Source organism: Lytechinus pictus, chromosome 13 (genome assembly GCF_037042905.1).
Source record: "Lytechinus pictus isolate F3 Inbred chromosome 13, Lp3.0, whole genome shotgun sequence".
Classification (NCBI taxonomy): domain Eukaryota; kingdom Metazoa; phylum Echinodermata; class Echinoidea; order Temnopleuroida; family Toxopneustidae; genus Lytechinus; species Lytechinus pictus.
The window spans coordinates 11239272-11251542 of record NC_087257.1 but is presented as its reverse complement, the minus strand read 5'-3'; the positions used below and the strand labels follow the sequence as shown (position 1 = coordinate 11251542).

At 34.8% G+C, this 12271-nt stretch overlaps 1 protein-coding gene across 3 annotated transcripts in view; it reads left to right on the top strand.

Moving 5' to 3' along the window:
* Positions 1 to 10991, top strand: part of LOC129275016 (rho GTPase-activating protein 27-like) — a 30919-nt gene extending 19928 nt beyond the window's left edge. For all 3 annotated transcript variants that reach the window (XM_064108702.1, XM_054911784.2, XM_064108701.1), the window contains 3 exons: positions 2125 to 2262; positions 3516 to 3624; positions 4962 to 10991. In XM_064108702.1, the coding sequence (XP_063964772.1) occupies positions 2125 to 2262; positions 3516 to 3624; positions 4962 to 5136 (422 nt within the window). In that variant the 3' untranslated portion in view covers positions 5137 to 10991. The remainder of the gene's footprint in view (positions 1 to 2124; positions 2263 to 3515; positions 3625 to 4961) is intronic.
* Positions 10992 to 12271: the final 1280 nt, after the last annotated feature.

Below are 12271 nucleotides of genomic sequence, written 5' to 3'. Positions count from 1 at the left end.
CTTGGCATTGATTGGATGAGACGTTACCATGGTAACCTTGATTGTAATTGGCTGCTGAGCCCTGTTGCCATGGTAGTAGGTATAATGATCCAGTTACAATACTTGTAATTCTTTCTGAAACTGGCCCCTTGTCAACCACAGTCCACTGTCCCTGAAGTGAAATTGAAGTGACATTTGCATAGTATGTTTCGTTTCCCAATCTTTTTGCTTGCATGAGGGAGAGCATTCATCAACCACATGGATTAGTTATTGTTTTAGTGGCCTAAGCATGGAGTAGTTTGTGCGCAGCGCTTTGTAACTGAATGAAAAAGGCGCTATATCAAATGACCTTTGGATTGGATGTCTTTGTGACGTCATCATGAACTTTCTTACTTTTATTGAGCATGTTTCAAGAAGGTGTTTATAAGCTGCAGACTGAAAAAATTGCAGGAAACAATGTTTCTGATATTTGCATTTCTTTCTCTGTTGCAATGATATACAATGAAATACAGTGTGTAAGAGAATATAGGGTCATTCCATGCCAATTCACCCAATGAATGTGCAATTTTGCACCCGACCCTCTCGGAATTCGTTGTAAATTGGTACACATAAAATTCACCATGGCCCACGCACAAAACAAAAAAAATTAGTCCAATTGGTCCGTCGGTTCTCGCGCTACGGCCCGCCCTTTTCTCCTTGTTTTGACAAAAATGGGCGTGACCCTCAACTTTCAATGGCCACTGCGTCGTAACGTGTTGACCGATTTTCATGAAACAGGTACCATTTATTAGGAAATTCAGAGAGGAATCCAAAACATGCATCAAATAATGTATTGGAGCAATTTATAAGGTCATGACCTTTGACCTTTACTTTGACCTTGAGTTTGACCCCCGGACAAATAATTTTTTAACTTGATTTTCATGTATGTTAATTATTAGTATGATATTGACAAAATATGTTAAAATCAATGATGATATTTTATTTCTTCACCTTTTAAAACTCTTCCAAAGATACCATGAAATTTCACTCTAGTCCTACATACTGATATTCATGTTAGTAAAGTGTTAACCATTTACATGATTTCTTCCAATCTTAAGTTACAGTATGCATGCACATGAAAAGAAATTAAGCTCATCAGTTCACAAATGAAACATTAAACATTTATGCTCATGAATAGGTATCTGTTTAGGCAATTTGATGTTCAGCAATATATGTCATATATGTACATATATATATACCAGGTATATATTCTTGTTAGTAAATAGGCATATACTCAACAATTTGATGATAAAAGTGAACACTTTACTAACAAGAATATATATATATATATGATATATATTGTTGAACATCAAAATGCCTAAACAGATACCTATTCATGAGCATAAATGTTTAATGTTTCATTTGTGAACTGATGAGCTTAATTTCTTTTCATGTGCATGCATACTGTAAGTTAAGATTGGAAGAAATCATGTAACTGGTAAACACTTTTACTAACATGAATATTAGTATGTGGGACTAGAGTGAAATTTCATGGTATCTTTGGAAGAGTTTTAAAAGGTGAAGACATAAAATATCATCATTGGTTTTAACATATTTTGTCAATATCATACAAATTATTAACATACACGAAAATCAAGTTAAAAAATTATTTGTCCGGGGGTCAAACTCAAGGTCAAAGTAAAGGTCAAAGGTCATGACCTTATAAATCGCTCCAATACATTATTTGATGCATGTTTTGGATTCCTCTCTGAATTTCCTAATAAATGGTACCTGTTTCATGAAAATTGGTCGACACATTACGACGCAGTGGCCATTGAAAGTTGAAGGTCACGCCCATTTTTGTCGAAACAAGGAGAAAAGGGCGGGCCGTAGCGCGAGAACCGACGGACCAATTGGACTTATTTTTTTGTTTTGTACGGGGCCATGGTGAATTTTATATGTACCAAATTACAACAAATTCTGAGACGGTCGGGTGCAACCACTGGGTGAATCCAGATGGAATGACCCTATACATGATTTCTTTTTAAACATCAGTAAATAGGTTTACCATATTTCCTTTACTTTATGTACAAAGACCAAAGTTCTCTGACCTACCTGGAAATAATATTTATTCAAGTGACACATTTTCCTGTTTTTGACCAACAGAGAAACCAGTAGATTTAGACTCATCGCCATGGAAAGATGACATTCATGTTATAACTGGCGCCCTCAAGCTGTACTTCAGGGAACTCCCCGAGCCTCTGTTCACCTTTAGTACATTTGACAAGTTTTTAGCATCAATAAGTAAGTCATGTCTCAACTTTTTGAACCGATAATGGAAACACGAATTACACCTTCTTACACCGTCTTACAAAGACTTGCGATTGATCCGATCAATCGCAACTATGGAAAGCCAGCAAAGTCAACATATAAAATGCATGTTTGCTCAAAATATTTCCTAGATATGAATGTATATCCATAAATTCATTGATTTCTTGACAGTTCGGTGTGTTCTCCTTTGTCTACAAAGGACATTTTGCAAATTTCCTGTAGAAGAAATTATGGCACTGATGGATTTCCATAGAGTTACGATTGATTAGATCAATTGTTACTCTTTGTAAGACGGGGGCCCTGGACCCCGTGTTACAAAGAGTAACGATTGATCCGATCAACCTAACACCTCTATTCAGAATTCTTTAAGGGCACCACAATAAATGCTGCCAGGTACCCATCTACCTCACCTGGGTCGAGTGCAGCACAATGCGGATCAATTTCTTGCTGAAGGATATTATGCTATGGCTGGGATTTAAACCAACAACCCTCGGTTTCAAAGTCCGGAGACTAATCCACTGGGCCATGAAACTCCACTTCTCTCAACTTTGATGCTAAGATGGCCAATCAGTGGTGATCTTGGTTTCAGTTGGCTGCTGGACCATGTTATTATGATTATTACCATAGTCTATTGCCAGTTTGTCCAATTACCAAGTTGTGTACTATCATTTGGTCTACCATCAGTTCATCCACTATCCACATGGTCTAATTGGCATTTCATCTAATAACCAGCTGGTCCAATAGCCATTTAGTCCATATACCATTTGTTTTTAGTGGACTAAGTGTTAATCAGGCAAAATGAATGAAAATAAAATGGATATTAGACCAAGGGGTTATGAGACGAGATGGTCATAGACAAACTGGTGAATATACGAAATGATGATGGAATAATGGTTGTTAGACGAAATGTTGATGGACGGAATGGCATTAGACTAAATGAAGGTAGACCATGTGATGAGTGGATGAGTTGGCAATTGGTAATTTACCGTGACCAATATACAACAGGACCTTGAGCCTATTTCATTTTGTTCTGCTTGCAATTACTGTGATGGAAATACATGTAGTGCCTATTAAGCCAAACATAAATCAGAATGGAAAACCTAGCCCTAGATGGTACAAAATTTGTCTGATTATTTTTCCTTTTTTTTTCTTCAACAGTAGACATTAAATGGAAATGAAAAAAGGTGGCCTAACTATCTTCTTTTATGATCAATTTGTTTTAACAGCTCAAATACCTAATCCAGATCAGAAGATCCTAGCATTCCGAGCTCTGTTTGGTGAGATGCCTCGCGTAAATCAAGATACTATCTTCGCACTCTTCTCACATCTCAAAAGGTAAGCCAGGATCAATCCTATGTCCTGTATTCTGTACTGTAGGCCCTGTATCACAAATGTTAGTGATTAATCTCTAATTTGAAAGAACAATTCTGATTGATTCCTAATCAGTCCACAGAGCAATGTGCGCATCCAACGATGATCTTGATAGGCCATTTCATTTAGCGATTAATCGCTTACCTTTGTGTTACGAGGCCCTGTTGGATAAACCTTTGTGTTTGATCTTGGAACTGATTGCTCTGTTTAATGCATGGATTATTTTATATGATCGTTCACTAAAATAAGCCCTATGACCAATTACTGAGCTTAATGATGCATCATCCCGTTTCATAAAGACTTGATATAATAACGAATGCAAGATTTCTATTACAAATTTACCGTTAACCAGTCAGATTTAAGGATTTAAAAAAGTAGCTTTTCACTGTTAATGTAAATTTGTCATTATAACAAGTTTTATGAAACGGACCCCTGGTCTAAAGTAATTGTTTTACTATGGAAAGCCAATTGTGACACAATTTCCAACAGCACTGGTTCAGTTTGTTATCACATGATACTGTATTGTGCTTACACTGTACTTCATTCATAATGTCTGGGAATAAAAAACAGTTTTCTTCATGATATAACCACGGGGGAAGAGCCCTGTACACATATAAAACATAATATCAACACAAATTTGACAGTTCTGGTTTCCCTAACTGTAGCACAGAGATGAATTGAGAGTTAAACTGGCTTCTGAATATGGGCTTGTGTTCTTTTTTTTTTTTTTTAAATCAAGATAAATTATCACGGCTAGATTATATATACATCTTTTTTAATACTCAAAGTAAATCTTCATGATCAGGAGATGAGAGTTTTTCATTTTGTCACACCTACCAGATGAACCTTTTCAGTTTTTATTTTTTGGAAAATGTCTTGCATGGATTCTTCTCTTTAGACCTTCTTTAAATATCTTTTTCTCTGCCCTTTTTCAAATATCATTAAAAAGGTATTGTAGTGGGCTTTTAAAAAATTATTATTAAGTAATTAAATATGCAAAAGTACCTCACAATTTCAAGACATCTTATGCTAAAATTCTTGGTGATGAATATGTGCTATATTGCTTCAATTTGTCTTCACTAGATCTTTATAGAGACCATATTTCATACTTAGAAAATTAAAATGTATTGAAATGGAGAATCAAATAACAAACAACCAAAATGAAAAGGAGAGCTGAAATTGTCAAAAAAAAATGCAGCCATATCAAATTTAATGAGAAATTTGTCTCCAAATATGTAAGTACCCTGGTATAAATAGCGATTGTAAAATAAAAACATTGTTCTTTTCAATCTTTTCCCCAGGGTGATGGATAACGTCCAGCACAACCGTATGCCGGCCAAGAATTTAGCGACGGTCTTCGGCCCGACCCTGATGTGGCCCGAGAGAGAGAGTATGAACATGACCATGGCTACCGTCTATCAGAACCAAGTCATGGAGTTTGTCTTATTAGAGTTTGACAATATCTTTCGGTCATGAGCTATAACCCCATAGACATTGTTTTAGAGAACTGCACAGAAAACGGGTGGGACTGCAACTAAGAGTCTGGCCAAACTTGGGCATTGGACTACAGCAACATTTGCTTGGCTTCTGTCTCTCTCTCTATACCAGAATACGTGTGTTAAAGTCATCTTTTTAAAATATAAATCAAGTTGCTCACAGATATGTCATCAAACGCGTGATGAGATATGCAAGAGTTATTTGGAAATGTTATCACCATGTGTATCATGTTTGCAAAGTGGCATTAACAGCTTTGCGACTTCGTGTGTTACCGAGTAAGCCCAAACCATTTCAGAAATGTTTGAGCATCATTTTGTAACATTATTCTTTTGCATGGAAGTGTCTTTGATGGATAATTCCAGATCTTCCTCGAACCAGACAACTCACATGAAGTACAGCTGAGGTAGGACAAAAAGATGGCATTGCCCATTTAACTGCAAGACAGGATTTTTAAGTGTGCACAAAAGTAAATGTATGATAATGCATCCATTGCAATCGTCGAGGCTTTCGTATGGTTATTGAATGTATGTTGAGGAGACCAATTTACAGCAGCTTTTCATGAAATCATGGATTGGCTTTTGATGGCTTAACTTACACAAAGCATTCCGATCTGTCCGTTCATGATTGTTATTTGCAATGATGGATATTGTTGATGAAGTGTGAGATCTGATCACCACGCATGGTCCTGTGAGCGAATGAAACGCCTAACTGTCAAAGTAAGAAAGGCCTTGCGAACATCCCTTAGGCGGCCTCTGGTTACCAGGTCCCACATAGATCATAGCATGGTCCCGAGAGCGAATGGAACGGCTAACTGTCAACAAAAGAAAGACCTTGCGAACATCCCTTAGGTGACATCTGGCTACCAGGTCTCACATAGATCATAGCATGGTCCTGAGAGGGAATGACACGCCTAACTGTCAACGAAAGAAAGACCTTGCGAACATCCCTTGGACAACATCTGCCAACCTGGAGAGTGGTTCATGAAACAGCTTGTCAGACGTTTAATCCAATGGTCTTTTTGTTTTTAAGTTACCATCATAATAACAGTGAGACACCTGTGTGCTCAAATAGTCAAAATCAAGGAAATTTGGCAGGATGGACATCTTGTCAGATCACAAATATTGATTAACCACCTTCCCGGATCAGTAATTGTAAAGTATGACCATTTACTTGAACTGGGCCCTGTCTTGCGACTGATCCAATCAGCCTCAACTATATGGAAATCCATCGTCGTCATAATTTTTCCTACAGGCTATTTGTATAATGTCTTTGTAAAAAAAGAGGAGCATACTGAATTGTCAAGAAACAATGAATGTGTGAATATACATCATATCTAGAAAACATTTTGAACAAACATGCATTTTAGATGATGATGTTGCTGGCTTTCCATAGTTACGGTTGAACGGATCTGTTCCAACTCTTTGTAAGACACGGCCCAGTTCAGACAGATGTGAACACGGCTATAGTGTTTCAGAAAGTGAGTCCATTGGTCAGGAAATAAGCCAACTACACGCTTATCAACAATCTATGCTTCACTGACAATTTCTGCTAATCATGTGCATTTAGAGTTTATCAACAATGTGGTAATGAATTTAACCTGAAAATAGTTAATTTCTCAAGGAGTAATAATTTCAGCTCTTTTAACAGTAATAATTTTATACATTTTTTTTCTGCATATTGTTTTTGTGAATGACAGAACAGTTATGTTTTGATTGCTTCCACTAATAATCTTATTATGTTTATATGAAAATGTCTTTCAACAGAGATTTATTTCATCATATTTTATGTTTAAAGCAGCGTGAATGGGATTTATTCTCCCCACAATGCATTGCATTTCTTTTTTTTCTGCAATGTCTTCAAGAAATTCCATTCAGTGGAAAATATATCTGATGTAAATCATGTGACATATTGTTTTTTTTTTGCATTATAAGTTCTTTTAAGCATATATTCTCAATTCTATTTTTGTAATTCTTTAGTTACTCACGTTCAAAGGGTATTATATTCACAGATTTATTTCATTTTATGTTTTAAGTACATGTATGAATAACTTTACACAGGTTCTGAATATTTGTTTTCTATTTTATAGTATGTATTATTTCCCTCTGCATCCCTAAATTCCCTATATTGTTTACTTACTTATAGCTATAGCTTAGACAGCCCTGGGAGGCGTTAGTAATTAATATTTCCCTGCTTTTTTTTCAGTTAATAGTAATGAATATAACACGGAGAGATTTTATGGCCTTCATCGGTAGCTGCATGTGTTCTATGTCAAGAACAAGAAATGAGCTCACAAATAGTTTGTAATCGATTTGATTAATCTCAAGTGATGATGATACATGGGAACTGTAGTCTTAATTAGTTTGTAGAATGGTCAGAATATATCAAATTGAAAAAAAAAATTGTTCTCTGTTTTGCAAAGAAGAACAATGGGCTTTCTCCACAAATAAGCAGACTGATAATTCAATGAATGAAAGAACTTATTGTTAACAAAGATCATGGACTGACTGCAATTTACATAATATATAATGCTCTTATAATACATACGAGGCAGATCTATACATTCTGAATAGTGAGTAACAATATGACTTATTGCATGCTACTGAAACTTTCAAAACGATTCCTGACTTTTGCATTTATCACAACATCACATTTTACTCGTAAGCAGATAATTTGATAGGGATTATATGAAATGAATTTATATATGGACGTTATTAAAAAGCTTTAGGAGTCACTGTATATTCCCATTTAATGAATTGTATTTATTAACTTACAGTGTTCATTTTACAAGGGGTGTACATCAATAATGATAATGTACAGATTTTTAATGACACACCGCCCAATCATGGGCTGTTTATCGAGAAATTAGCCTAGTCAAATTTAATTGATATTTTTGTATCTGTGTATGATTTTATTGTAAAGACCAAATCTATTGTATTCAATAACATTTTGTACTTAAAGACAGATCTGCAATAAGGAAAGAGTTTGAATTTAAAAACCCAATATATCTTTCACAATATGTACAAATTAAATACCTTTATTTCATTGTATGCTGCAGGTAGCAAAAGAACTTCAATTTTTTTTTAAATCATTTTTTTTCTTGATAGGTTAAACCATTCTTAGTTCTTATGGAGTGCCAGTTTCCAGCTCATTTAAACTACAAACTTGTGTAGTCTTGCGTTTTCCAAAAATGATTTGTTATGAAATGAGAAGGAAAGGACAATGGGTGATTTCAAGTTCAGTGTTGACCCTCTTGGTGTTGGTGTTAGGTCAATTTTTACACGAGTATACAAATGAAGATATAAGTATAAAATGAAGATGGTCCTGAAAAGTCACTCACTAGTTGATGAGATGTCAATAATGTGATCTGGATCAGTTTAATAAACTTAGAATAGGTTTTGGAGCTAGGGGAAGCAATCCAAATTATGCTTCCAACATGAACACCGGACTTGAAATCACCCAATGTGAGTACATACAATGATTTTCATCGAGTCAGTTATTTGTGTCATGAATATTGAATACGTATGATGAAAGCAAGCATTCCTTAGAACTGTGGATTAAAATTCTTTATAACTAGTAAAATTTGTTTTCCTCATCAGGATACATGTACCACCCATCTTATTGTTTGAATTATACAATAATTCAATATTTCAATAGATAAACCTGTGCATCTCTTTAATAGTAACAAAGGCAAGATGAATGTAAAATGCAGTGAATAAGCCTGGAAAGAGGTGGAGCAAAACCTTCAATTAAACATCCATATAACTTGACACTGAATACGTGTTAAAGTCAGCGGATCATATTTTAAACTGCAGAAAACACTATGAAAATCAAGCTATATTTACAGTTTAGAAATTTTGGACACATGAGCCACTTTGGTGAGTGGTGCCTCAAACCTGTTTTCTTGTCTGCAAGTCCCACAAAGGCTTGCTCACTGTGAAATCCTACTTGTTTATCAAAAATATACATTGTATCAAATATGTACACACAACTCATTAATTTATTTAAATCACTTTACCATCTTATTTGGCCCATCTGCAAAGTTATCATTTGTACGATGTATTTCCTTGAATAATAAGCAATGCTTTTTGGATAGTAGGGTTGAGTCCCCCCTCCAAAGCACTATTTTGTGCATCCCCATTTATGGAAAGAATTATGTAGTATCTTAGCATTACATGAGCGATTTTCAAGCAAAAAAACTAAAATTCAATGTTCAAATTCATATAAGCCATGCTGCAAAGTCAAAGGAAGTACAAAAGAGAGGCAATGTGATCGATCATTTCTTACAATATTGCCTGTGAAAAAATAACCTGATGTTTCATTTGGATTGAGAAAGTAATTGATTTACAGAAATAAACGGTCATTTTGCATGAAGTATATTTTTTTAGTCGATACTTATTCAGAAGAGGTGAAATGTCCTGTTTAGGGATACACTTTTGTGTTAAAGATCACATATTGTATTCTAGCAGTAATATTTTTGCACTGAATTTATCACCATAGAGACTTAATACTTTAATTGTATACAGATGTGTAGATATTGTGAATTAGGTTGCTAATAATATCCAGGGAAAAATTCAGAATTCAATTCCTGGTTGTTTAAATTCAAATTACAGAAATGAAATGTTAAAATTTTTTAATTTGACCATTCCGAGAAGCTCCTCTCTAAGATTTTCTTTTTTTTTTAAAGGTCAAGTCCATCCCAGAAAAATATTGATTTGAATAAATAGAGAAAAATCGAACTAGCATAATGCTGAAAATGTCATCAAAATCAGATGTAAAATAAGAAAGTTATGACATTTTAAAGTTTCACTTATTTTTCACAAAACAGTTATATGTACAACTCAGTGACATGCAAATGAAACAGTCGATGTCCCTCACTCACTATTTCTTTTGTTTTTTATTGTTTGAATGATACAATATTTCATTTTTAGCAGATTTGACAATAGGTCAACTCGAATGAACCATAGTGTATTTAAACAATGCTTATTCCACATGTTCAGGGAGGAATTTATCGTTGTTTCACTTGACAATGAGGAGAAAATTATAATATTTCATTCAATGAAATACCAAATAAATAGTGAGTGGGTGACGTCATGATTCTCATTTGCATACCGACCAAGATGTGCATATAACTGTTTTGTGAAATCAAGCGAAACTTTAAATGTCATAACTTTCTTATTTTACATCCGATTTTGATGAAATTTTCAGTGTTATGCTCGTTAGATTTTTCTCTTTTTATTCAAATCAACTTTTTTTTGGGGTGGACTTGTCCTTTAATTGTTGAATATATTTACACACTTCTATTGAAAATGCTGTTCATTACCCATTTTTAAAGCAAAATCATATTAAGTTTCAATTTCTTTATCAGTAGCTAGTACTTCAATATAATTCATCCATAATACTTGATAAGTCTTTCCTTAAACTCCATTTTCCGCAATCTTGTTCTGTACATTTCCATGTGATCCAATTTGCAAAAATTGGACCACTGATTATTCCTAAACTTTAAGAAGTCTTTCCTGAACGGCATTTTAAGTTCCTTGTGTATATGCTTAGGTATATCTCTGTTACATGTATGTGATAAGTTTTATTACAGTAATGGATCGTTTGATATTTATGAAAATATTGCCTAATAAGAAAGAGTTGATTGTACCATGTACCACCATGTAAAACGTTTGCTTTCACTGGGATGTGGGAACATTGCATATAACTATGTACAGGTAGATGTATTGTTTATAATGACAAGCATGTCAAGATTTATAATTTTTTTTTCCATTTGCGAAAAATGGATGAGACGGCGGATGATGGTATTAAAAGATACTGGGAAATATAATTAAAAAGAGTGATGGTTTGTTTATTTTGATTGATGATTGGCAGAAGATTTTTTTTATACTTTAATGATCATTATTCTGAGCTCTGATTAAAATGTATTTGTGGTCCAATTTCATGCCAAAATTATAGGGAGCCAAAGATGCACAAGCACAGTTTATATTGTGTTCTTTGCTATTTACCTGCTTTTTCTGGTTTCATTTCATTTGGTCTAATGCCAATTTGTCCAATTGCCAACTCATCTACTATCATTTGGTCTACCATCAGGGGTCCACTGCAGAAAGAGTTGCGTTCAAACGCAAGCCAAAAAATCAATCGCAAGTCCCAAATGCGCGCTGTTGATTGGTTGAAAATCAAGTTGTGCATGATCTTTAGAGTTGCGATTGATTGTTTTTAGAGTTGCGATTGATTGCAACTTTGGCTGCAACGTCCCCAGTTCGTCCAATATCCACATGATCTAATTGCCATTTCGTCTACTCACCATTTTGTCTAAGAAACAATTGGTTTCCCCATTTAGTCCATATACCATTTGGTCTAATTAGACTAAGTGTTAATTGGGCAAGATGAATGAAAATAAAACGGGTATTAGACCAACTGGTTATGTGACAAAATGGTAATAGACAAAGTGATGATTTGATCCAATGTTTGTTAGAAGAAATGTTGATGGACGGAATGACATTTAGACTAAATGAAGGTAGACCATGTGATGAGTTGGCAATAGACGAATTGGCAATTTACCCTTTTTCTCATCGATATGTTGATGAAAATATCTTCATAAAATTTTCATAAATGGTGACACGACATATGCTCCTGCGACATTTGCTCGTCTTAATATCTCAGAGGGCATAGGGTTAGAGTTAGGACTATAATAGATTTTTTTGGTTCAGAATAATGAAAAGATACGGATTCGGGTTTATTTAGTTGTGGAGGTTCGGTTTCACTTTTTGCCTAACATGCAGATTTTTCATCGGAGCAATTGTTGCAGGAGCAAATGTCGTGGAACCTCGGAAATAATTACAAATGGTAACTTGGTGATTATTGCAACTACCATGGTAACAGGGCTCCCCTACCAATCACACTCGAGGTTTCCTTGGCAACGTTACCGTGGTATGAGTATTTCTGAAATGGGGCCTCTCTTCAAATTATATCCCAAACATATGTAACGCAGACACCCATTTGGCTACTCATTGTGAAAGCTGTAGACCACAGTTTATGTTACACCTCAATTTAGCATACAGGTTTGTACGTTTGTCCTCTCTTCCTTTTCTCATTCTTTTCCTTTTTATCTTCC